The sequence below is a fragment of the Xiphophorus hellerii genome, chromosome 9 (genome assembly GCF_003331165.1).
Source record: "Xiphophorus hellerii strain 12219 chromosome 9, Xiphophorus_hellerii-4.1, whole genome shotgun sequence".
NCBI lineage: Eukaryota > Metazoa > Chordata > Actinopteri > Cyprinodontiformes > Poeciliidae > Xiphophorus > Xiphophorus hellerii.
Window position 1 is genome coordinate 22403881 of NC_045680.1, and position 27623 is coordinate 22431503.

At 42.7% G+C, this 27623-nt stretch overlaps 1 protein-coding gene and 1 long non-coding RNA gene across 2 annotated transcripts; one reads left to right on the forward strand and one right to left on the reverse strand.

Moving 5' to 3' along the window:
* Positions 1 to 5800: 5800 nt before the first annotated feature.
* On the reverse strand, positions 5801 to 7535 carry gsx2 (GS homeobox 2). The gene is made up of 2 exons (XM_032571272.1): positions 6779 to 7535; positions 5801 to 6591 (listed from the first exon to the last, which is right to left on the reverse strand). The coding sequence occupies exons 1-2, from the start codon at positions 7158 to 7160 to the stop codon at positions 6248 to 6250; spliced, it is 726 nt and encodes a 241-aa protein (XP_032427163.1). The 5' UTR covers positions 7161 to 7535; the 3' UTR covers positions 5801 to 6247.
* A 14191-nt stretch (positions 7536 to 21726) lies between these two features.
* LOC116725314 (uncharacterized) lies at positions 21727 to 26845 on the forward strand. The gene is made up of 4 exons (XR_004340378.1): positions 21727 to 21938; positions 22101 to 22160; positions 24371 to 24447; positions 24552 to 26845. It is a non-coding gene; the product is annotated as an uncharacterized LOC116725314 (long non-coding RNA).
* Positions 26846 to 27623: the final 778 nt, after the last annotated feature.

A 27623-nucleotide genomic window follows, 5' to 3' on the forward strand; every position in this document is an offset into this window, starting at 1 on the left:
TATCAGACTGGTGATTGTGTGTGTGTGTGTGTGTGTGTGTGGGTGTGCGTGTGTGCGTGTGGGTGTGTGTGTGTGCGTGTGTGTGTGTGTGGACAGGGCCCCGGGGCCTCCTCCTCCTCCTCTTCTTCCTCACTCCATGCAGCCGCTTGGCGCAATTACTTCCACATGTTAGGGAAAAGAACAGTGTCCTTGTTCTCCAAACAAAGGATCCGAGCTTAAGGAAGACCCAGCTTACCCCAAAGCGAGCTCAGGCTCTCACTGCTAACCAATTACATCCAGGTGAACCGGTTCAAACACCTCCAAACCACCGCGCACGTTTTCATTAAGGCTGTTATCTCGAAATCCTTCATTATAAGGTAAAGCAGTCACTAATTGAGTTTGTTTGTTTGCGTCTCTCGTGTTTTGTTTCGGTTTCGTTTCTAACCAGGAAAATCACAGTAGTCTTGTAAGTATATGGATTCCTGCTCCTCATATCATCCCCCTTGGGAACAACTTTAGTCTTACACTCTTTTTTTTTTTTCCTTCTGTCCTGTCTCAAACCGTCCAGCAGGGGGCTTCGCAGTAATTTCACATCTCACTCAAAGATCCCTCGGCTTCCTTCCTAATCGCACCGCTGCTGAAGCGAAAAGAAGAAAAAACAAAACAGAATGTAATGTTCTGAAACAACTGGCACACCACAGATTCAGAATGTAATGTTCTGAAACAACTGGCACACCACAGATTCACGCCCTCAGTGTGTGTGTGTTTTTTAATAGTGACAATTTGTAATGAGCACTTTTGAATTGTGCTTCTGTTCTAAAAAAATAAATAATAATTTTTAAATAAAGCCATGCTTTTTCTGAAAACGTTGTCTTTTCATGTCCTGACCCATCCTGTCTCTAAGTGTGCCTCTGTTTGAGGGGAGTGTTAATCAAAAGGTTGTGGAGAATGATGATGATGATGATGATGATGATGATGATGATGATGATGATGATGATGATGGGCCCTTTGAGTGGAGGGCCTCAACAGGAGCTGTCCGTGGTGCTGAAGTATGATTTATTTATTCTTTCTGTTACCAGTTTACTGCACAGCAAAAGTTTTCACATTATTTAGTCACATTTTTGTAACGTTGCAAAAGTGCGACTAAAGATTCAGCAAATTTTATGAAGATTCACCAACAGTAGATCTATCTATCTATCTATCTATCTATCTATCTATTTATCTATCTATCTATCTATCTATCTATCTATCTATCTATCTATCTATCTATCTATCTATCTATCTATCTATCTATCTATCTATCTATCTATCGTGAGAAGATTTTATTATGTAATAGAAAGATGGCGGACATTTCTTGCCATCATGTTAAATCAGCGGAGAGAGCAACACATGTTGTCATTCACTCAGTACTTGAACTTTTTTTCTTTTCTTTTCCACATTGGGTTTTTTTCCTCTCTCATGTGTTTCTCCACCAGAGGCATCGACGCATAAAAATCCTGCTTTGCCCGGGAGTTTTCTCGCTCACGCCTGGGCGAGTTGTGCTCAGATTTACTGACAGGCCGGTTGTTTCCGGATGGGACAATGATGGCGCCGCCGCCGTGTTTCACCAAGTGTTCAGAGACGCAGTGCTGGTTTTCTACTATGACCATTACACTCCAGAATCTGACGTTGCCTTTGTTGTTCACGTTGTTCTTCTACAGGTTTGCTTGGACAGTAAACACTTTCCCATTTACATTTGAAATTAGAGTCTTGCTGTCCAACTCGACTTCTCAAGATGTTATGACCAATGTTTTATGAATTGTAGAGAGAGAGAATTTCTGAGTGAAAACATCAGTATGTTTCTAAATTATGTATGAACATAATTAGATTATGTTCGTTTCTAGGGTACAGCAATAATGTTCGTGGGTCAATTTGACCCGGGGAGTGTTTAATCATGCTATAGTGTCAGAAACCAAAAAATTCCTCCAAAAACATTTTTGTATCTGATTATTAACTCCAATACTAACCATTTCAATCAATATTTGTGCAATGATGTTTTATTATTTCTCACAAATTAAGGATCAATGATGACAACCTGCTCATTTACTCATTTGGACATAAAAAATGGAATTTACATTTTTAATGTCCACTGAAAAAAACCTAGACACAAAAAAACAATAACTTCCTTGAAATTTATCTTTTGTAAATTTTTTTATATTACATTTTATTCTATTTTTTCAATGGGTAACCTTTATAATTGAACTTGAGACACACATACTGTTCTGGGTCAAATTGACCCGCTGATTAAAATCAAGATAAATGAGTCATGCAGAGAGTATTTATGTTTTCCTCCACTTCTGCTGAGTGTCACTCAGTGTGGGTGGAGTTTGTCCACAGGAACAGAAAAGATTCCCGTCAAAAGTTGTGTGAACACCTGCTTTCTCGCAGTTTCCTAGTGAAGTAAAGAGAGTAGTGAGAAAGTGGGCTTGTGTGTGTCGGGGTGTGGATGTATGTGCACTGTGGGTGTGTGTGGTGAAATATGGTTCATAGCTGCAAGGAAACATATAGAATTGACATTTTTAAATCTTTTTTTGCACTTTAACCTGACTGCCGGGTCAAATTGACCCGAACAGTATCTATGTAAAAAGTAGACCTAGGGTTTGGTACAAATGTGTAAAATGAATAAATTTTCAATTTATATGTAGAGTGTACCTATTAAGACAAATAGAAAGGGTTTCATGCAAAAAAAATACTTCCAACTATTTAAAAAGAAAAACTCTTAAACTTTACAACGGGTCAATTTGACCCGCAACATAACAGGAGGGTTAATATGAACTTGTTTTCTTTGCATCATTTGATCGTCTCCCATTTTCCGCAAAAAAAAAAAAAGCAAAATTTTTGCTTGGAGTTTCGGAGACATGTTGTCAGTAGTTCATAGTATAAAAGAATAATGTTCGTTTTATTAAAACCTATAAACAGTTACAAAGTCAAATCAGAGAACCTGATCATGTTGCAGTGGTCTCTTAATTTTATTAGATTTTTTTTCCCAGAGTTGCATAAATACATATAATGTTAGTTTATCACACATAATACGTTGCATGCAGGCCAAAAAGCTCAGTTTTTGGCCTCATCTGACCGGAACCTCTACGGTTAGAGACTGTTTGGTTTGCGTGGCCTGTAGAAATGATCGGCGCCATCTTTTCGACCTGACTGTTTAACAGATTCAACAAGTCGATGTGCGAAGCAAACACAGTCAAAAAGCACCCGCAGGATAATGCTGCCATGCTTTGTTGGTTTGCCATAATGCCAGTTATTTGTGAGTCACATTTATTGTTATTATAAATGATCGTGTATTTACTCTTTATATATATAGTCTCTGTCTGGAATTTAAAAAATGGGTTCCTGCAAACTTCGATGAAAGTTTTGCCGCTCCGTTGTGTGTTGGCGGTGATCCCGGGTTCTTTCTTTAACCCCACCGCGTTTTTGCACAAAGGTAAAAAAAAAAAAAAAACTAAAACTCTTTTGACTTTCACCGCACTATTAGTTTCCACCGATGATCAGAAACGCTGTCCTACTCACAGCCGAGCTTTTCACTTGTTGCTTAGCGAGATTTAGATTTTGGACCCAGGAATGGCGCAGTGCCTCGCTCTTAAACTGAGGGAGACGACGCAGTTTCCCCCCTTAACTACTCTCTACCCCCCGCCTGCCCCCCAAACCCGCTTCCATCCTCCTGGGCACTTCAACTTCTTCTAGCCTCCATCTCTCCGCATGAGACAGCAGCTGCGACCAGCTGAAAAGCGCTCTTATTAATTGTCTTTTGTCATGCGTAATTGCCTCGTTTTCAATGGTGGCCCATCTCCTCTTTGCGGATAAGTTGTGCTTATTCTTCAGTCCATTGGCAGGTAAAAAAAAAAGAAGAAGAAAAAAATTCCCCTTTTCTTAGCAGCTTTGACTCCAAAGTTATCTCTGTGCGTGCGCCGCACGCTCTGTTCTGGTGACGTCGTGTCTGCTTGGACGACGCACCAAACTCAGCCTGAGTTCACGGCGGCGCTGAAAGTCCAGGTCACGTTCCTGTGTGAGGCTTTAAAAACTTGGGTTCACTCTATCGGTCGCACACACCTGCAGCAAGAAAACTCTAGTTCGATTAATAGGAACTTCAATATATATTCATTAGATGCGATCAGCAGCGGGATGTGAGAGGGGGCCATTTATTCCCGCTCTGAAAGAGCCTGCGTGGGACCAAAACTTCACCTGCTTCCCCTCTCAATTAGGAATGTATCCCAAACTCCCGACAGAAACGAGTTAAATTAGGCGCCCGCTAATTTCCAGTGGCCCCTCCCATCTAATCCCCCCTACCCATTTGAGCATTCCCCTCCACCTCTCTCTCTCTCTCTCTCTCTCTCTCTTTTAATTCACCATAAGTTGAAAGGTTCAAATAGTGCCTAATGAAACAGTGACTAAATCGTTCTCTGTGGCTCCGAGGAACCCTGTCGATGTCCCTCAAAGCTCTCTGAGGACGCAGCCGTCGGGGGTCCCGGGCTAAATGCGGGTCCCAAGGCAAGACAATCTAACCTGTCAAAGCCTTTGCCCACTTCTATATATCCTTGTTCTGGGGCTTCAGCCACTGCACGGCCTCATAATCAACCAACGTGGGACCCGAAAAAACGCAATTAAACTCGCTTTGGGACGACTGAAATCTTTTCAGAGGCGAACATTAATGGACGATTGGCGACAAGGGGGGCGGGGGGCGTTATCGGGTCCCCTTTTGTGGTCAAATCTAAGGAGAAATTACGGCCAAAAAGCCCCTCTTCTCCAACCATCCATTTTCAGTTTAACTGGCGAGCTCGCTCAAACTGAATCCTCGCGTGATGCGTCTGAAGTGCAGCTCACAGAAACATAAATGGAACATTTCCATGGCGAGGTGAAAGTTTGAGTCTTTTCTTTTTTCAAGTGGTGTGTGAGAAATGAAATTAAAACACATTACACTGTAAAACGATTTTGCTGATTTTACCGTAAATATATCGTATTAGCAATGACTCTTCGTCGTTAAACCAAAACATGTCAGCATGCCGCTGTTCAGTTGGGGGCTTAGGGGAATTAGCACCCTGATAAATAGGCTGGTCACCAAGAAAGTGTTATATATGTATTATGTGTTTCATTTCTTCATTTAGTTCACGTTTTTCACGTTTCAATATCCCTGGCTGCTCCTACTTCCTCCTTACATTTGATAAATGCAGAATGGATTCTGTCTGTTTCCATAAAGCGTGTTTTTGGTCTGTTCTCGGAAAATTCTTTGCTATTGCAATTTTAATTACAGCTTAATTACTAATTAAATATAATCAACTGGGGGGGATCAGTCAGCGTTTCATCTTGATAGGATTTTTGATTATATGGAACAGTTTTCTGTCAGAAAAGGGAACGTTCTTATTATACAACCACGTTTAAACATCCCGTTCAGTTGTGCGAGCTGTCTGACTTCATTAAGCAGCAACTTGGAAATTTTTTTTTATTATTATTATTATTTGTCACAAAGGCTACAAATTGGCTACAAATGCATCCCAAATTTTCCCTCACATTTGTGAAATTTTCAGAACTTGCCTTAGACCCTACATGTCCATTTTTTTTGTCCCCTTTCGGATCCCCTCTTGGTTCAGGTAGCTGGTGACAAATGAGAGATTAGAACTCCCCGATCGAGTCAGAGACGTCGTTTCCCGAGCGTCGTTTCCAGGGTGTCTACCTGGTGGATTGCGCTCATCAGTCCTTAAAACCATATTTCTAGTCGTATGAGGAAAATAACAAGCAGCGGGGTTTGGAGACGCACTATATCAAGCCAGCACACTGACAGGTTCTGATAGTGTTTATTACAATAAATACACATATACACACTGTTTACACATGGCTGCAGGCCCCAGGTCTACACTCCAGACCTGGACTATTTCTTTTAATGTTCTCTGATCGAATCGCTGCACTGACAGAACATTCACGACATTTTTTTCTTTTTTTCTTTAGGTGAATCAACAGCGGGAACCGAACATGTAAAAAAAAAAAAAAAACAGCCCCCCCCCCCTCCCGCCTCCCCGAAAAAAGATGACAATTGTTTGTGCTTTTAATCTGTCACTGACATAAATTCACATCGTTTCTTATTTCAGTTGAACAAACTTCATGCGGGAAATGAGCCTCAACTTTTTTTTTTTTCTTTTTTTTTTTGGGTGATGCAAACTGCAGCGTGCGGGGCAGAGCGAGTGCCCGCGAACGGGACGGGACTTTGCAGGGAGTTTTTGAGCGCCTCTCAAATCGGTGACACCTCTTTCTCCTCTGAGGCGGAGGCCGGGGATAAGGACTCCTCGTCCTCCGACCTGGAATAGTTCGCGTGAGCCCCGGCGCACTTGCAGCCGCCGTGCGCGCTCCTCTGCGTGGCTTTCCCTTCCTTCTTGTGCTTCACCCTGCGGTTCTGAAACCAGATCTTCACCTGCTTCTCCGTCAAGTTCAGATACGTGGCGATCTCGATGCGTCTGAGTCTGGACAGGTACATGTTCGTGGAGAACTCCCGCTCGAGTTCCAGAAGTTGCGTGCTGGTGAAAGCCGTCCGCATCCGTTTGCCGTTCTGCAGGTGGCTGTTCTCGGAGGAGCTTCCTGCAGTAAAACATAAAGAGGTTTTTGTTTGTTTGTTTGTTTGTTTGTTTCTATGCGGAGATTAGCTTGAGTTTTACCTGTCGGGACGGGACGCGTAACTAAATTTCGTCCGTAAAAGTGCCAAAGCGAAGGTGCGGCGAGCGTCTGTTACTCTAACAGGTGTCGGAGAGCGGAAGCAGGTGCTTACCAATAGACAGGCAGTGGTATCTCCTGGGATCCGTGACGCCGAAGGTGGGCGTGCAGACAGACGCGTGTCCAGGATGCGCCAGCGCAGAAGGCTGCTGCTGCTGCTGCGCTATCCGTTGACAGAACTGCGCCTCCACACCTGGAAACTGGCTCTTCAGGATCGGGATGCCACCGCGCGAAGACTGGATGTGCGACGTGACGCACAGCGGGCACACGCAGAACGTGCCGCTCTTCCTGGAGGGACACACCGGCGCGGCGACCGTCATGACGCCCGGGGAGTGCACGCTGATGGGGAGCAGAAAGTCCTGCGCCGGACGCTCGGCCGCGCCGGGTCGCACCGCGTCCTTGATGATCAAGGAGTCGACGTAGAAGGACCTGGACATGGCTGCGCCGCAGAGGAGAGATCGCACCAGAGCGCGGGAGGACGGCCGTTTCTCATGTGAAGCCCTCGGGATCTCCAAAGGTGCTTATGTTTGATGGTTCAACAAAAGGGACCCCGAAGAGGGGTTGGCCCTGCATCGTCACCCACGTGCGCACCCGGCTCCAAGGGTTTGCGCTGTCACTGACCCAAACCACGTGACGCTTGTGTGCACTTGCCCGATCACAACTCGCAGATTTTGGTTCTTTTTTTTTTTTTTTTTTTTATGATTTGAACGTTAATCATCAAAATGAGCACATTTAATGTTTCGAAGAGCTTTACTATACGAGAAAAGTTCTCAGACTTTTCACACCCACTAGATAACGGTTGTAATACTCCACAATAATATATATATATATATATATATATATATATATATGTATATATATATATATATATATATGTATGTGTGTGTGTGTGGGGGGGGGGGGGAGGGGGGGGGTGTTCATTGCAATAATACTGGTTTGATTTTATGTGATTTACATAATTCCTTGATGCAAAGTTTTCAAATAACACCGTAAATTTAATAGTGATGACAGTCATAATAATAGTTGTCAATAAGATTAAAAATATATATATATATTTTTCTATATTCAAACTGTTGCAGGTGCATTATTTGTTAATAAAGAAATCCAATAACAGAATTTTCATTCCTAATTTTTCTATTTTTTCTAATTTTTTTTCTTCTTTCCAGAAATGCGATTTAGGAATTGTTCACGCGAAGATAAGGAGCTTTCGTTGCTCAGCAGCCATAATCACACTTTGAATGCGGCTGGTCCAGGTTTCACTTCCAGCAATTAAAGAATTATGAACCGTCGGCGAGTCTGGGCCGCGGCTATTTGACGGCGATTAGGATTCAATTAGAAAGTGTTTATAATGGCGGCTCTGTGCGGGGGTAAACAGGCAGCTATTTCAGAAATGCGTTAATCCCTCATCTTGTGACGATAATTAGCGAGTTTGATCCCCCGGGCGGGTCACCGGGCAGGTTTAGCTTCTGCTTTCATCTGCCAAGTAGAAACGGAGGAGAGAGGAGAGGAGAGGAGAGGAGAGGAGAGGAGAGGAGAGGAGAGGAGAGGAGAGGAGAGGAGAGGAGAGGAGAGGAGAGGAGAGGAGAGGAGAGGAGAGGAGAGGAGAGGAGAGGAGAGGAGAGGAGAGGAGAGGAGAGGAGAGGAGAGGAGAGGAGAGGAGAGGAGAGGAGAGGAGAGGAGAGGAGAGGAGAGGAGAGGAGAGGAGAGGAGAGGAGAGGCTTTGGGATCCAACATTCTAGCTGTTCTCTGTGTTCTATGCACTTAAACTCTAGAGGCAATAGACATAATGTTGTAATATTACATTTAATAATGCAAATATCTGCTTGATCATCAGAATGAGACAATATATTCTTTTGAAATTGTGGAGTTAAAAACAACCCAACTGAACCAGTAATTTTGGTTTTTAAGCCAAAAAGTAGGTCCACTGTGGTTTAAATTAAATTATTTTAAAATCTTTTAAATTAAAAAAAAAAATCATTTAAAATAGCAGGAGTGTTCTAAAGCAGTGTTGCTCATATTTTTTTCTCAACCATCTGTGTAGCTTTTGATTTTAATTCCTAAATGAAATTCATTATAAACTTATACAGATACGTCACGCTAATTTGCAACTAGAAGAAATCATATTACAGAAATTAATATAGCTTCTGAGCATTTGTCTCTATGGCCAATTCACCATAGAAATAGTTACTTGCTTTAACTAAAGAGCAAGTAAAAATCTGACGCCATCTTAAGTGAAGAAGTTGCTTTTAGTGGGAACTGGAGTCGGTGATGCAGCCGTGCATCCGGCGTCATTTCGCCATCTGACTATTTGTTATTTTAGTTCGAGGAAGAGGTTTTGGTTGAAGTCTGTCTGGGTCGTTGAGAAGTTCAAAATCTTCAAATTAGATCAGAGCGATTTGTTAAAAACTATACCCAACTTCTTCCCCAAAAATCCTAAGCCCAACAGAACCAAGCAGGAAATGAGCCAGGTGTTTTTGGAGCTCGTTTACAATTTCCGAATCCAGAATCATGTTTTCTGCTCAACCCTCTTTAAATCAGAACTATCATGTTTCTTTCAGCGGATCATTTGTTGGTTTGTCCCTCGGGGTAAAAAGCAACAAAAAAAGAGACAAAAATATGCTGCTAAGAACTCTGGGAAATAGTTTCCCCTCCCTTTCCTTCTTTCAGTTGCTTAAGACTTAAAAAAACATAATTTTCTCAACTCTTGGCGATGCGACAAAACTACTGAAAACTTTAACACAACTTACAACTTGCAACAAGCTTAACTTTCACAAACTTACATATTTCAGTTCAAACCTGCAAGATTTCTTCGCCTTGAAGAGCAGAAGTTAGTCGACGCGGCAAAAAGTGGCTCAAATATTTTGCCATGTAGAACAAATTCAAGTTGCAAGAAAGTCAAAAAGTGAGTGAGCGAATAAACACACTCTCGCTCTTGTGAACAAACCTTTGAGTCTGAATGCTTTGGCTGCAGCTGGGAGGGACTGCCGCCTGAGGACTGGGCCTGTCAGTACTCATGGGTCGGAAATGGGTCCATTCTTTCTCTGCGTGTTGAAAATAGAAAGAAAATTGCATGATATGATGTCAAAACCTCCAAAAGTCAACAATAAACAGCTTGAAAAGCTAGTAAATTTGTTGTTGGTCTTTTTTTTCCCGTAGGGGTCTGAATAATTCAACTAATATTGTGACAAAGTTGGTAACCCTGTCTGAAGTAGCATCTTCCATTAGACTTTAATGACAATGTTTTAGTCTAACGTGTTAGAAAATGTATTTTAGTCACTAATAATCGCTACATTTACAAATTAATATCGTCACTTCCCTAAAACAATGTCCTAAGTAATTTGACCCAAACGTGATTGAGGCAAAAAAAAAATCTCAATTAATACAAAAAGAAAAAAATCACCGCCTCTTTCGTTCCAAAATATGCTTTAGGCAAAAATATCCTTTTTGACAAGAAAAAAAGACTGAGGATATTATTTTAGGAAATTTTCCCTTTCTTTTGCCTTTTCCATCTGGACCCTGAAAGAAAATGCAAGACGAAGTTGGAACAATTCAGACATGCAGTCCAATCTGTCGTCTACATTCTTTCATTATGTGAGACATGCATGTATCGATCACGACAAACAGGACTCCTGTTATTGAAGTGCGGCTTTAAACGCAATCATGAAAATAAATAAATAAGTACATGAATTAGGAAGTCTTTAAAGTCCAACCATCCCAAAGATAAAACGGGCATGTCTGTCACGCAGACAATAATTGCCATAATAAAGTGAATTTGGCGTTTGACAGGGAGGACGCGCAGTTGTTATGATACAGATATGAACCGCAGAGGAAGTGAAGTGAGGAGGAGGATGAGGAGGAGGAGGAGGATGGGGCAGGGGGGGGGGGTTAGGAGAGCGAGCAAACCGAGCGGAATGATGCGTGGCGCGCGCCCTCGGCACACCATGCGAGAGCTCAGATATTATTTTTCCATAATTCTGCATGATAAAATTTCATTGTCTTTTAAGTAAATCCCACAAATGAGATCCTTTATGAGGCTATAATGAGACCTAATTGCCAGGACTAGTGGAGCCACGTGGAAGGATTTAGGAGGCATTAAGCCGTCGGGTACTGAGCACAGGCTGTTACCTAGCCATTACTTTCATAATTCAAGGAGAAAATTAGTCCATTTAAGGAGAAAAAAAAAACCTTTGATTCTCTTTCTTCTGCTCAAGTTGACAGGACTACAGTCTCGCTTTCCCCCCTCTCCCCCTCCCCCTCTTAAGATGCCTGCACACCAAATGAGGCTTGTGAACTATCGCCCACTGTTTAAATGTTAAATAATAATAATAAAAAAAGGTATAAAAAATAAAAAAAAACACCCATGGTCTTATACTCTCAGTTCGCCTGTTCTTTCCCCTCCACTGCTGTGCACCCTTTAGTGCAGCGGTTCCCCTTCCCTATTCAGTGCCTTTTCAAACCCCATTGATGGGCAATTAATCACTGGCCCTATTCAGAAACGTACAAATTTAAGTTGAATGGGGGAATATGATACAAAGCTTGCTCTTCTTTTTTGAGCATTTGGGAGTTTATACAGAAATACTGTAGCTTGATGGACATTAGAGGTGGTTCATGGCGTCTCTAGAAAGGAGCAAAGTTGTCAAAGTGCATTGCTGAAGCCCAACACTCGTTCGCGTTGCCTTGCAAGAAAGCCGTTCAAGTTTTAGTTCCACAAGCGTCATTAACTCGTATAAACGCAGTTATATTTTTTTGTCTTCTTCACACACTTTGCATTGTTTTGGAGAGGATGATTTGCTCCTACATTAGTCTCCAGGCAACACACAAGAGATCTATGAAACCCTCCGTATGCGTTTAAGTGGCGATGGGAGGGGGGGAATGAACAATGATCCCACGGACGGCGTAATGTCACGCAATGACTTTTCATTTAGCAATTATCTGTTTGATGTGAACAGCAGCTGCAGCGGCTTCTCCCCGTTTCGGGGTCCTGGCAGGAGAAAAGGCAACGGGGCAGAGAAAAAGAGAGAGTCGTCTCTGAAAGGCATCCTGCAGGAGTCAGGGGGAGCTCCGTGAGTGTGGAATTTAATTTATATCTCAATGAATAATTGGGTTTGTATGCAAAACTGAGTTGGAAATAATCACACGTTAAACACTGTGACAGCGTGGAGAGGAAAAAACAACCCCACCCCCCTCCACCCCCCTCTATTATTGTCTCCTGCCAGGAGTTTTTGAGGATCTTGGGATCAATAAACAGCACAGGATTTTCCTTAGCGTTTTGTCACGGAAATATCCTTTAAATCTATCCACAAACAGTTCTAGTGATTGGACTCAGACATCATTAAGAGGACCCGAAGCCCCTCGGCCCTTTAGAAAACTAAAGTGACAGCCTCAGTGGAAGAAGAGGTTCCCGAACAAAGCCAACGAGGGCCCTGTTGATGGCCTATAGAGATGTCCTGCACCGGGCTCCCTCTAATTAGAGAGACGCTCCTCGGTCTCACTGAGCCGCTCAGACCAGACACTCCAGACTTAAGTGTGTGTGTGGGTGTGTGTGTGTGTGTGTGTCCAAATGAGAGCGCTTGGACGTCCACACTCATACCAAGCTGCGCTCCGAGGCTCACACAATCAAGGAGCGTCGAAAACGAGATAAACACCGACCGATTGCGACACTAAAGTTCACTGAGAAACATCTTTATTGGCGTTCATTTGTTAGAGCTCCGATTCATTCCCATATCTCCTTTCTTGTTTCCGAAAGACTGAGCAAACGCCATTAGAGAGAGAGGGCTCAAGAAAGAAAAAAAAAAACACCCTTACTCCAATCTGCTCTTGCTTGAGTTGTCAAATAGTCTTGAATTTGTGTCCGTATTGTAAATAAGAGGCTGCAAACATTGTTGTTCACTTTGCGGCGCATCTTTGGTTATCAGCTGTGAGGGCTTGTTACTCGTCTCGGACCCTCACTGGTTTCCACGAAGTATCAAGATGTTGTTTCGTTTTTGCTAATGATCGGCCTTTTAGGAAAATTACTTGGCCTCAGCCTGATGCCTGCGAACTTTGTCAGAAGAATCTTCGCCAAAACAGAAGATGTTAAAAGCAAATTGAGCCAAGCCTGAAATATTCTCACCCAATTCTCCTGACTTCCAGTTAAACCTGAATTTAGTCAGAGTGACTGGCAGGAGCCCCCCGAGTTCACCACTCCCAGCTCATTTTAAAAAAAGAGGGGATATTGTAGCCTCTTTTTCTCCCAGTTGAAAGGGGTGGGAAATCCCTGAAACTGAGCTTGTGTGCTGGAGCGGAAGCGGGCCGGAATGTGTGTCCGGGCCGCGTCTTTTGTCACCTGCCAAACCCATGAATGGACGTGGGCCGGCCGCAGTCGTCTTCTGTCTTCTGTTTATTGGCTTGCGAAGGAGCAAACAAACGCAAAAGTGTTTCACCTCTAAGTCAGTGGCACCTTTTCACACCTTGTCAGTCACTCGGCTCCTGTCCCATATGCTGAGAGTTTGTTCTATGTTCATTTTCCTAATTAAATCATTATTCTAATGAGATTAGTGAACGACCCTGAACCGATTGTTTTACCAGCCTCCTGCATATCCTGTGTAGATAAGAGTCCTTGATTGACATGACGCCACCTGTCAATCATTCTAGGGTGTTTGTCAGCGACTGACCAATCGCTGGTCGCTATGTGTCCCAAAGTAGACGCCCCTTATCTGAAGGAACTGAACCTCGGACAACATTGCCGAGTTTGTCATTACTAACACTCTGTGATCATAAAGATTTTGAGGAAAATAATAGGAAGTCACAGTCGAACGTTGTCAGTGGGGAACATGCAATCCCAACAGCCAATACCCAGAGAGTTTAGAGGGCAGAATACAATTTATTCAAAAGCCCAAATGGGGTCTGGAATAAATGCAAGAAATAGATCAAGGCCTGCAGCCGACCTCATGTCCAGTTGAATGAAATTGTGATCGACCGCAACTACCACATGTTCATCGGCACGAAGGTAACTGGTAGTAAACATCCCAAATTTGGTCATAGCGTCACTTATTGAAAGTCAACCCAAAGATCAATAATGAAGGTTGCTGTGCTTGATTTTTTTGTGAGTGAATTCCAGTGGTTCCAACTCTTTGGAAGCATGAAAACATGTGCTGCAGTAACTGCAATGTTTACATTTTAGAACCACTTTATGCTAATCTGCATTTATAAGCATTTTCCTGAAGGCAGATTTTCACAAGCTGGTATTATTTAAGTCATTAATTACCCGTTTTGTACGTGCAAAATGCGTCCAACAACTTTCACACTCATGCAACTCATTCGTCCTCTGGTTGCGAAAGACCTGGGCTTTAACATGGATTTCTCTATTGTTTCCCGCAAATATCTTTACAGACATGATGTACAACTCGTTGGAGAATTTTCTTGCCTGGCGTCTTTACCTCAGGTCTGGCAGAAGAGGCAAAAATGACTCAAAAATGTCTTGGGTAACATACTGAGTTCCACCATCTCTGCCGTCATAACACTGTTTTGTTGTCGGAGGTTTGCTCTACGTCCGCATGGGGGAAGAGCCGGCATCACGTCAATTCATAAGTGCAAAAGCACACAACTGTTCCACATTTTATCCAGATTTTACCACTGTGATAGACCAGTTCAAAGCAGTAAAAATATGAAGTGGAGGGAAAATTCTAAAAGGTTTGCAAATATCTGAGGACCATGTTTTGCTCGTTTGGTAAGAAAGTGTTGTTAAGATCATTGACGCTGATTTTCAATTAGACTTAGATTTGTGCTTCAACTGGGCCGTTTTAACACTGAATATATTTTTGATCTATTCAGTTTTGTTTTTATCTCTGGCTGTATCAATGTGAATTTCCACCCAAGTGTTGTGTCTGTTCCAGCTTATAACAAGTTTTTTTTTTTGTCCAGGATTTCCTTATGTTTAGCTTCGTCCTTTTTCCCCCCCAACAACAAACTTTCCTGTGCCAGTTGATCAGTCCTGGCAACATGTTGCTGCTGACCACCGGCCTCCAACACGGGGATGGTTTTTCCAGGGTAATGTGCAGCGTAACACACATGGTGTTCGGCATGTTGGCTCAGAGTTCACTTGTGGTTACGTTTGACAATCTTCTTTGTTTGCTGGGTCTCAGAAAAACGGTAAACAAGACTTTATTTCAACAACGGCTTTTCTGTCACTCGTCCATTGGAGCCATATTTGTTTGAAAGTGAGATTAAATAGCGGTTCTGTGAACAGCACCAAACCTGGTGAAGCAGCATTCAGCTTCTGCGCACTACAAATCCGGAACAAACTTCCAGAAAACTGCAAAACAGCTGAAACACACTTCCTTTCAATCAAGACTAAAAACACGCCTGTTTAGAGTTGCCTTTGAGCCATAATAAATGAGCACATCTGCATTGCTTTAGAGAGTTTTTCCCAGGTTAAATATTGATCTGAGGAAGAAAGCCTCTTGTTGGCTGGAGTTTGTCATTATGTTGATTTTCCTCGATGCGTCTCAGACAGCTTGTCGCTTTTCCCTACAAGACAGTTTTCACATGAGTCGTCTCCTAATTGAGATATTTTCCTCGCTTTCCCACCCATTATGCGCAAAATGGAAACCGTGTGGATGTTTACAGGGAGGCTGAGAGTCTGCAGACTGCATTCACAGCCTGCTTTTTTCCTGTTTGCACAATGAAGAACACATCGATCTGCTCCTCTGCTATAGTTTACGTCACCACTACAGCCGCTGACATTTTCACACTTGTATATCCCCCCTTCTGTTCTTCCTTCCTGTCTTCCTATGAGAACACAAGCTTCATCTTATGTTACTCTGAGCAGATTGTCAGATGGATGTGAGAGTGTTATTAGAGTTTAGCACAGGTAATGATTCACCACCTTTGGGAGAACCAAAATATTCCTTCCTACATATCAGTTGTCAAGCAAAAACAAGCGGCTAAAACATTGCAGAATTTATTATTATTTATTTTACAATTTTGTAGAGGTTTTATCGTCCTGTTTTTCAGAGACCATACCTCTCGTAATGTTGCACCAGCAGCAGTTCTGAACCTTGTTGCGTTTCAATTTTTGATATTTTGAGGGAACAGAATACGAAGGGTAAAGCTGTCTGGTGTGGAACGTCTTACAGGAATAGTGAGAGGCTCAAATCAAATGAATAATAATTGATCTATCAACGTTTTTCCCAGCATGAAAACATTAGCAGAATGTGGAACTATGAGGCAAAATCTTGTTGCTTAATCTAAATTAAATAAAATTTAAAAAAATGTGTCTGATCTTTCACAAAAAGCGCATTTAGGTTGAAAATAAGGCAGTGAAAATTGTTCTTTTGCTTTGGTTTAGTTCAACTTTAGAAATGATCCAAGCAACAGAAAACATATGTCACAACGTCTTTCTGACTACGACCATTTTGTGTGATTTTCTCACAACAGCATCTTTCACAAAAAAAAGTAAAACAAATAAGCCAATTTGATGTTTTATCAATTCCATGCACTGCATGTTTCAAAATAAATCTTACAGATTGAACACAACGTAAGACATCCCATTGTGACAACTACAGAAGAACAAAATTTGGAATAGAAATCAATTTCTTTTACTTTTCTTTCCGAAATACTAAGTTCATCTGTGCATTTCCATCCACTGCACCCACAGACTTCTATAGATAGAAATGTAAATTTTCAATTTCTGAGCCGCCGCCTCCATAGGTGCTTCACTTGTGTGTGTTTGGATGAACTCTATCCTTGTTCTCCTTCACACGTAGCGGTCTAGAAAGACGCTTAAGATGTTTGATGGTCAGTTTTTTGTTGGTCCATTTCAACCATCACAAATGTTGAAACATTTAAAGCCTGAATTAAAAAAAAAAACAAAACAACAAAAAACAAGTGATACACATCTCTGGGCATTCTGCTAATCTCCTGCCTTTGGACCAAAGCGAGTTGATATAAATTTAACAAGCGCTCGCTTTGCTCTGTTTGTGTTTCCAAGTGGAGTGGGGCTTCCTTTTGAGCGCACAGAGACTGTGGCCAGCTGAGGTCAGGGCCAAGAACTGCTGCTGCTGTCTCCACCGTCCCGGCTCTGAGCGCCGCCAGATGAAAGCAGAGACTGCTTGCGAGCCGTCTGAGCTTTTGTGTGTGTGTGTGTGTGCGTGTTTGCGCAGTCACAACCTAGAAAAAGGGGACTTGGGGGGCAACTAACCAGGATTTGTATGCAGAATACATCGCTCAGGCCCCCCCTCTGGTCCACTCTGTGTCCTCTCACCTGCCTGCTGCAGTAAATCACAGAGCTATCAAGTGAAGCGTGTTGATGGGTGAAGCCAGAGCTTCGCTGCACCTGCCGTGGTGGTTTTAAACACGATAATAAAAGAGCCGAAAAACCTTGTTGTGACTGTGTTCACGTTCTTGTTTTTCCCTCTACATACATATTATTTTTGCCTTCGCACGATCCAATTAAAAGTCTAGGTGAGCGGGTTTTTATCTTTAATCGCCCTGAGTGTGCGTGCTGGTCTCCCTCTCTGTGGGTGTGTTGGCTGTGGCGACTGAAGAATTGAATTGAGGCAGTTTGGTGTCAAACAGGAGGTCTGCAGATGCCCGTCCGGCTGAGAGCTGCAAGGTCCCCCTCCTTTTGACAAAGTATCTATTCAGAGTCAATGAGCTGGGTCAAAGCCTGCACGTCGGGCTGCAGCTCGGCCCAGCACCGGGGCGGTCCGAGAGGTCAGCCTCATTCACGCAACGCTGTCATGCAAATGAACCCACCCACGCTTAAACAACTCTTGGAATTTTTATGTCTGCTCTTTGGCCTTCTTTCTCTCTCTCTGTCTCAATTTCTCCCTTTTTCTCCCCACTTTTCCCTCACTCCATCTCTGCCTCTTCTCCTTTCCAAAGCGCTCTCTCTCTCTCTCTCTCTCTCTCTCTCTCTCCCCCGTTATTCACAAAGTCATTTGACGAGACATTCAAAGCTTTTTAAATTGACCAGCGTCATTGTCCCCGCAGTAAAGTGGGAGGGCGGGGAGGGAGACGGAGATGGAGGGAAAAGTGTAAGGAGGAGTGGGCTTAAATATACTCCGCTCCGAAAGTAGTTAGATCATGTTCTTTTCATGGTCCGATTAGAATCAAATCGATCCCACCCCGCCCCTCCTGACACTCCAGGGTTTGAAGAGGATCGACCGAACAAAGATTTCTCAGCTCAGACAGGAAGAATGAATGACTGATCCTGAATGCTAAACACGCTCTTAAAAGTGTCATTCTGCGGCGGGACAAAGACCAAGAGAGTAAATTCGTTTTTTTTTACTGTGGATGTCGGATGTTAGCATGGACGGAGAAAAGTCACAAAATTGGAAGTTTTATTTTTGCTACTTTAAACTTTAAATTGAGGAAAAAGCCAAATTTCTTTTAAAGAAAGGTGCATCATTAGCAATGTTCTCTGCAGTGTGAAGGAGGGCGGTGGCCAAACATGAGGATCCACTTCAGAGCGGTGAATGCAGAAGGAGGTTTTTGTTTGTGCCGACGCCCTTTCTGCACCTGCTGCGTTCAAACTGAATCCAGCCATCAACAGTGCAGCGATGCATTTAACAGAACCGCTAAAAAAAAAAATGTAACTCGGTTCGCCTAATTCTCTGATGTCGATGTTTTTCCTCGCAGTTCAATTCAAAACGATGCACTTTGCAAAAAACAATAACTAAAATCTTATGGGAAAAGCAGGACTTACAGATTGCTTTCCTTTGACATCTGGAGATTTTGAAATCTATTTAAAGCTATGGATGAAAAGTGGGGAAAATTTGTTTTTTTTTCGAAGCACATTCAGAAATTAACCCTAAAATGACCAAATATTAGCGGTATTGTAATTATGATAGCTCACAGAAACCCAAACAGTTTATCGCAGTGTGTTTTGTTTCTATTTTAAACGTAGCATATGAATTAATAATGCTAAGCAGAATTTTAAAAAGTACTGAAAATGACCTTTAAATGACATTTAAGTGTTAACATATATGAGCGAATACAGCTGGTTACATAGAAAAATCTTTTGGAGGTTATTTTAGCCATTAAAATATATATATTTTTAAATCAAGCTTGTTAGTTTTTTAATGTCCAATAATGTTTAAATACTAACATGAAAATACTTTGTTGTATAAAACAAAATCCACCTTTTCATTAGAATTTAATGAGAAGTTTTGTTCACTGCTATTATTCCGTGTTCAGCATCGACAGCCTTCTTATGACTTGTATATTAAATTCATAAACTTATTAATGTGCTCTTTATTTCATTAAATTAGCCAATTAATTTGATCAGAAATTATCATAATCTTGTTTAATTAATGCTTGTTAAATATTTGTTTAGATTTTTACACAAATTTACCTAAATAAAATGCCTGCAAATTTTTTGCTGCAGTTACACTATTTTAATAAAATTGTTTATTTTCTTACCATCATTTTTATATGGAGTCAATGCACCTATACAAATATCTCCATCACTTTGTTGTGAAAATCATTATTGTTAGCCTTCATTTTTAAAAATGTGGCTACAGTCATGAAGAAAATCCCCAAGCAGCAGAACAGTTCTGGAGAAGTTTCTAGTCTCTTCAAACCGTAGAAGAAGAGCACCTGTTGCTCATTGTGCATAATGTGCCTCAGCACTGCCCCCTTTCTGTGGGTGCTGATACTTTCTGCCACGCCAGGCACATTTTAAACTGCACATTTAAAGCCAATGTCACACAATTTCATGAATTATATTAACTACTGAAGAGGATTAGAGCCACGGGAAAAAATATTATTTCTTTATTTTACTTGTCATGATGACCGGCGTCTCGTGTCTCAACATCACTGCAATTTTTTTTTTTTGCTAAATGAACATATGAAAACTAGGGGTTTAGACACCTTTTTTTATTGCAGGAGTAGTACAAAGGAGGTTTAGCAAAAGTAAAGTCAAGGGCTGACAATGCATGCGGCTGGAATGAAAATAGCCTAAATTGATGTTTTATTTTACCGAAGAAAAATGCATGGGTCATGGTTATGGATGTTTTGGACGCAAGTTTTTTTTTGTTCACTTCAGGTTCCAGATCTTCAGTATTTTTAAGGACAAATAACAAAATGTAATTACGCTAGAAGTTTTCTTTAGCCAACAAGCGCTAACTGCTAGCCAAAATCATGAACCTGAACTCCTCTTGGTCTATAAATTCATGATGACCACTCTAAAACCAGAAAGTCTTCTATAGTAGCAGCCAGACATACAAAATACTTCACTTCCAAACTGCGTAAATGTTTGTAAAAGCATCTGGAAAAGATGCAACACTGCAGCCATGATAAATATAGGGTTCATATAAATCTCTCAGTGTAAACATGGTATAACTTCACTGAAGAACTGGGACAAGTCTGTGCTGTATACAGTTTAGGATTCCATCAGAAAGTGTTAGAAAGTGAATTCTTCATGTTGTCTAAAGGGGGAGATGGTAAGGCATTGAAGTAAACGGATACACGTCACTAAACAGACCCCATTTTGTCAGTTTACAGCAACAAACTTGAATGTCATTTATTTAGATTTTACATGACAGTCAAACATAAAGATGCACATAATAAAGCCAAAGAAAAATTCAGAAATTTAGCATCATTTTATTAACAATTACATCAATCATCTCCGCACTTTTCTTCCCCTTGTCATTTAATCTTTTTTAATCTTCCACTTTTTTTTTTTATCCGACTCGGCAGCTTCGTATCTCCAGCGCTGCCTGCTGTCTGTCGGACAGAGCCGTAAATCGCAGCGGCTCTCACGCGGAGCTACTCTTCTGACATTAGAGAACAAACAGCTTCATGAGGAGAAAAACGTTGTAAAGAATGTGACAAAAATAATGTAAATATTTACGGATAATTTGCTTATTTGCAGATTATTTTCTGTAGAGCATTTTTCCAAAATTGGAATGAAAATGCAGTTTAGGAAAATGAAATGCTTGACATGCTACTGCCTTATGTTAGTAAAGCAGCCAATCCAGGAGTACCATTACTTTTCCCTGGTGCTGATTGGCCATTCCCCCCCTGAGCGAAGACTGCGGTAGTGCCAAGATGGCTTCCACTGTGCATATGAATAGCGCTGATCGTTTTCAGCAGGGTCTCAATTATTCAAGCATTCAAGCATTTCAGCTATTTGCAGGCAATTGTGGTTCTTAACCAATAGCTGGAGTCCAGTGTGACAATAAATGTTCAAACATCTGATAGGACACTTTTGAATCAGTCAACTAAAAACAGAGAAATTAGGGCAAAACTGTCAACCTAAACTTCATAGGACAGGACAGGAGAGCATTAATCAGAGAAGCATCAAAGATAACTATGGTAACTCTGGAGGAGCTGCAGAGACCCACAGGTTTGTTTGAATGGCCCAGTCAAAGTCCACGCCTTAAGCCAATTGAGTGTACGCGGTGACAAATGAAAACAGATGCTCTCCTTCCTATATTTGTGTGAAAATGTCTCAAACTGGTTAAGACACTCAAATAGACTAACATCAACCAATGGTGACTCAGAAGGTTCCACACAAGGCCATGTAACATTTTTATATAAAAAAGTTTTCAAAAACAATAAAAGATTTTTCCTCCATGTTTCCTCCAGTTCTGTGCAATTTCATGTTGGTCTGTCGCACAAAAATCCCACAAAATTTTTTGAAATTTGCCATAAAGTTCTAAAAGATGAAAGAGATGTAACTCTACAGGACTGGAGCAACCTGATGCTGTGTTTAGGTGTAGATTAGCGTCAAAAGTGAATTATTTGTGCTGGGAGAGACGATAAAACTGAAATGTCTATCCAAATGGACGTCATTCCTCTTATTCTCGTTCACCCCGTCGGTCCTTCCAGCCCAGGAGCGACCCGGGCTCAGAGCGCGTAGCAGGGACGACTGTTTGTGTTCTGAATCTCAAGAAGCCAAACAGCTCTGCCGAGTCGAAGGGACGGAGGGGTGGGACCACCCTGCAGCTGCCCCTTCCCTCCCACCTCATCTCTTCATTCCCTCTCCTATTCATCCCGCAGCTGCAGTCCTTTGCCCCTCTCTCTCTCGCTCACTCCATCATACAAAGTTTCCCTCGCTCTCCGTTTGTCCCGGAGACACAAAGATGGATGGAGAAGCTCCTGGAATGGGCCGCACAATAGCTTGTGCCACAAGGTGAGCAGCCTCAGCTGCATACGGCCTTTTTTTGGACTTGAGCGAGGCTCCTCTGCTGACTGGAGAAGAAGTGTGTGAGGAGGGGATGAGGGGGGTGAGTTTGAGCGGCACAGTATGGCAACAGATGCTTTTGTTCGGCTAAAAGTCTGAAAGGGGGCCTTAGGTGGGGGGGCTTAGTGGTGTCAGAGCATAGAGTCATTTTTCTCTCCTTTTTCTCTCACTCTGCCTCTCTTTCTCCGCGGCCACCTCTCCCCAGCTGTGGCTGCCGTGGAGACTGAGCAAGAGGAAATGTGAGGGCAACGGCGTGATGGAATACGTAAGTGGGGCGCGCGGTTTTGGCCTGTTTTGTGGGCAACTTCATTAAAGGGTCGTTTATCTGGCCTGTGATCCCATTGTCGCGGGCCTTCTTTATCGGCCCCGGGTGTCAGGGGGGCGTAATTGGCCGATTGGCCACGGTCTGCACATGCTGAGGTGATTTATAAAGCTGTGAATGGAGCTGACTTCTCTCGGGGCCAGCACTCCCCTCGCCCGTAATGGGGACGCCGCGCCGCGAGCGCAACACTGACCAAATGCAGAAGAAATGTGAAAAGGATGAAACGTCCCCAAAGCTCTTTGTGCGAGTGTGAAATCCGAGGCATAAATAAAAGGCCTCTGGAATCACTCTTTGCCATGTCATCCATTTTCTCCACCTTTATAGTCCGTTCGACTTTGTTGCTTCACCTCTTTAGTCTGTCCTTTGGCCGGCCCAGCTCTGGCTCGTCCTTCATGACTCACTCATTTATCTTTTTTTAATTCTATTTTTCACGGTGAGAGGTTAGCCGACATTTTACCATCTCCGCCAGGCGCATCCATGTTTCAATCACAGTAAAACTTTGAGAAAAAAAAGACAAAAACTTCCCATTTTCCACCAACGCTTTTGCCTTAATCAACAGCCATTTAAAACAAATGCTCACACATGCAAGCCCCGGGTTTGTGTAGTTGAGGTTGGGTCTTAATGACCTCCCAATTAAAGCGGGCCCCTCCTCTCAGTGGGCTGATCATGTAGGAGAGGTCAGGGGTCATTTACAGGGCTGCTGGTGGCCAGAGTTCCTGCCCCATGCTAATTGCCCCACGGGCCAAAAATAAAACAGTTTGCCACAACACGATCACTCTGGTAAACATTAACAAGTTCATCAGCCTCCGCCAAGAGGAACCAACATCTGCATTTAAATCTGTTTAGCTTGTTAGCTTGTTTAGTTAAGTGTGAATTCTGCGGCGTTTGAACCGTCAGGGCAAACAAAGACTTGTTTTATATTCCAAGGAACTTCTTCATTGTTCTTCCACAAACGCAGACGCGGAGTTCATTAAGCCGGGGTGAGTGTTTACATAACGGCTCGACGAGACAGCTCACTTCTTTTACGAGAGCCTGTGGTCTGCGGACACGCACCGTCTAACAAGGGGATTCACAGAAAGAGTTTTCAAAGCGTTCACAGTGCCTAGAGAAAAAAATGTTCAGAACCTTTGGAGCATTTCCACATTTTCAATACATGGCAACCTCAATCTTATGAGTATTTTTTTATTAGAATTCGATTTTGAACGGCACAAAGTGGGGCTTACGGTGTGAGGCAGGAAGGAAGTGATCCACATGGAAGATGGTGCTCTGTTGGAAAAATGATTCTCAAAAGTTTTTCATCCATTTCCTCCTTCACCAGATGTAAACAAAAACGGAGGGGTATCAGATTTTAGTGGTTTCTCTTATGTCTTTGGCAAACGTGGCAAACAAACACTCTACAGTCCGCGTCTGATCACAAGCCGTTTCTCCTGCTGGTGCTTCACTAGCGGGTTTGTTTTGGTTGTAATCCGCTTCCTGTGTTTTGGAGCGGTCTCCGGTCCGCTTGGAATTCACCTAAGCATTCGCACCGCACCAGAGTTCACTTCAGCCGAGCTCAGAGCTAGGGTTTTGCAGGCGGACTAGAATTCGTTTCTTTTTAATTTGATTGCCCATTCACACCTCCCCAAATGAAACTGACTTTCTAGGCGAATGAACTGGAGTTTCATTATTGCGGACGAAACAGGGCCGGTGTGAATGCAGCAGGACGGTATTTTGCCTGGTGATGAGCCGTGCCTGGTTTCCTCCAAACATGACGCCTTGAATTCACACCAAAGAGCTCAGTCTTTGTCTCATCAGACACCCACTCCAGACATGCTGCCATGATGGTCGTTTTTATCACAGAGTGGCTTTCGTTTGACCCGTGGTAGACGTTGGACAGCTGTAACGATGGTTGTCCCTCTACAACAGGGGTGTCAAACTCCAGTCCTCAAGGGCCGGTGTCCTGCAACTTTTAGATGTGTCTCTGCTGCACCACCTGAATAGAATAATTAGGTCATTAGCAAGGCTCTGGAGAACTGATCTACACAAGGAGGAGGTAATTAAGCCATTTCATTCCAGTGTTTTGTACCTGTGGCACATCTAAAAGCTGCAGGACAGCGGCCCTCGAGGACTGGAGTTTGAGACCTGTGCTCTACAAGGTACTCCTCTCTCCACAGTAGAACGCTGGATGTCTGGACAGTATAACCATCAGGATCTTGGTCACCTCCCCCAATTGCTGATCTTTCCATCTCCAGTAAGAGTTCTCCTGGTTCCAAACTTCTTCCATTTATAAATGACAGACCACTGAAATTATTGGGATCTTCAAAGCAGCAGAAATGTTTCTGTATCCTTCTGCAGGTTTCTGCCTCAAAACAATCCTGCCTCAGAGGTCTGCAGACAATGCGTTTGACTTCGTGCTTGACCTCTGACCTGCACTGTCAGCTGTGGAACTGTGTAGAGGCAGGCGTGTGCCTTTCCAGACCAGGTTCAATCAATTGCACTTACCACAAGCATGCCAGTTTCTGTAAGTAGCTGTGTCTCCATTAGCTACGAAAATGCACATATTGAAATGACAAAAATAAGTTTGCTCAATGGAAACACGTCAATTAAAACATTTCTTTTTTAAATTCACGAAGTTCTTTTGCTGGGATGAGGTTGTTTTTCAGCCATACTGAAACATTGTTTTCACTTGATGTTGCTACTGATGAAAACCACGAAGAAGACGACAGGAAGTAGTAGGAAGATGATGTCTTTTTTTGTTTGCTTTTTTCAGCCGATGTGCAGCTGGCTCTGCCAGAGCTCTTTCGGCATCGCACAGTTTGTAAAAAGTCGTGCGTCACTCAGACGTGTTGAATCCACAGCTCTTCTGAAAAATCGGCAACTGCAAAACACAGCTATCAAGCATAAGCGGTTTTTCACTACCACACAATTACAAATAACTCTCGTAACTGGTAACATCCGTCCCTGCTGTGGTTGTTAGTGGCTTATTTTGTGAACAAGCGTAATCACGTGTGATTTCAATTGCGTTTCTTATTTAATGAAAAACACCACAACTGCAAATTTGTGTTTTTTTCGACATTAGCCAAATATAGACAAAGATTTGCACACATTTGTAATGGAAACGCAGCTTGTGTTTCTCTCTGGTCACAGGTTGTGATTGGCAGTGGCACCTGGCCAGTGATCCCAGACTCTTATAAAAGCTGAGTGAAGACTACCACCGTGCGTGCGTGTGTTTGCTCCTCCTCATTTCCAACCAGAGATGGAAGGAGGTTGCCACCTCGGGGCATGCTGGCAAACCCAAAATGGACTGTTTTTTTTCCTCTCGTGAACCAGTTAATAAATTATATGTAGACTTTTTCTACTTAAATTTATGTCTGTGGGGTTATTTTGTTGTCGTCTGCTGAGGCCGAAGAGCCGTGACAAAGATTGTGACGTTTCTTTTTCTTCTCTTTTATAATCAGCTCATTGGAGATATTTTACACAGTCAAATGTGGTTTTTATGAAACAGTTTAAATGCCACAGATCACGCTTCCTTTTCCTGGACGCGTCCGAAACACAGCAGCGTTCCACCGGAGCCTCCAGCCTCCGCCTGTAGGGGAGCCCAGGCGAGGAGGAGGGGCCCGGCTCCGGGTTTAATGTAGCCGATTGTGTTCCCGTGAAAAAAGGAACAGTTTCTTCTGTGTTAATTTTCAATTTTGTTTCTGTCTGTGTGTCCAGCTTTTGTGTTCAGTTCGTCTTCCCCTCCCAAAAGCCACCACCACCCCTCTCTCTTTTCTTTTCACTTCTCCTCTCGTCAGGCCGTCTAGATTATGTTGCTAAGGAGATTTTTTCCTCCCCCCCACCTTTTTTTCTTTTGCTTTTTTCCCCCTCTTTTTACTATTTCCCATTGATTTGGTGTTAATGCGTTTTGAATGCCCCTTGGTGTGTGCCGAGCGCCGGGGGGAGCGGGAGGGGTCTGGCCGAGTGGAGGAATTTGAATCTGAAGCGGTGAGGTGGGGCTCCGTGTGGGTGAAGGCCCAAAGAGAGGCACTCAAGTGAGAACTGAAGTGGTTTGCAGAGCTGAGGAGCCTCTCCGCCGGCCGCTGCCCCTCCTCTCCCCGTCTCCGTTCCCTCCATTCTTTTTCAGGGTCACCCCCTTTACAAGCAGCCCACAGGTGCACTGTCAATCTTTCCTTTTCATATCCAAACCAAACCCATGAGCAAAACAAACATATTATTACCCTCACTGAGTAAATGGCTGAAAATGGGCCCAGCAGATTGCAGATCAAATTAGGTAGCAGAGTTTAGGTCATGATGGAAATGGAAATGGTTGCATTAATAGACTGTATGAGAGCTCATTCTAGTATTATCCCACTGGATTTATATCACTTTCTCATTTTATTACATACGTTTAGTGCCAACACTCATTTCCAGTGCGTCGGATGCTCTTTAAGAAAGAGACATTAAGGGTGTAACGGCTGGGTTGGTAGTTCATATCCCATATGGTTCTATAGACAGACCTGCACCACTGTGTTGGCATCCATTATAAGGTTTTTGATTGGCTGCTTACGCCTTTGTGTTTCCATTACAAAGGTGCGCAAAACTGCGTTGATATTCTGCTAATGTAAAGAAAAACAAAAAAACAACACAATTTCTCTGTTGTGGAGTGTCCATTAAATGAGAAACGCAATTAAAATCACTGTTACACTGAGAGGTGTGGTGTGGAAGAAAAAAAACTCCTCAAAGTTGGCTGTAGCATAAACAAAGGTGGTTTATTAGGCCTCCTTCAGCACAGCATGGCTCAGACAAGACAAAATGACATCTTCTCAAGCTTTCTTCCCCCCTTTTTGGCTCAGCCAACAGTCCTCTTATATACTGTTGTCCCCACCTTCTCAATTAACTGCCCAGCCAATCAAAATCCGGCAAACATGGGCCTTTCTATAAAAGAGCTGGGTTTGAGGCGGGGCTCCTCTTTGGTAGGTTCCAAGATGGCCGCTACAAGGACACACCCAAAAGGTAACAAACATTTCACAAACAAAAGGATCACATACACATTCTAGAATTTAAATGTTACAGAAAATATTATTGCTTCTTAACAATCACATATGAATAAGTTTGTTGACGTGATAAGTCATTAAACAACTTCCACTTCCTGTTGTCTTCCTCTTTACGGCGACGTCTGGTTGTCGATCACATGACTCGTGTGATGCAAAAAAAGGTTACCACTGTAGTCTTGCGAAATAAACCAATTTTGATAAGGCCAAAAAAAAAAAACAACAAAAAAACCCCCCACCAAATCCTACCATAAAAATTGAAAAACAAATGTTTCTTCAAAATGTGAAACTCGCCTTTAATTTGACATTGTTTTGTGTGGCATCTAGTCCTCCTTTTGAAAATAAAACACTTTTACGGTTTGTTTTTAGAGGCAGCACCATACAATCGGTCCATTTC

Bases quoted from the DNA above. Each gene is read 5' to 3' on its own strand.
- gsx2 (XM_032571272.1), bottom strand. From the start codon at position 7,160: ATGTCCAGGTCCTTCTACGTCGACTCCTTGATCATCAAGGACGCGGTG. The intron at 6,592-6,778 runs GTAAGCACCTGC...GTTTTACTGCAG, and splicing joins ATACCACTGCCTGTCTATTG to GAAGCTCCTCCGAGAACAGC.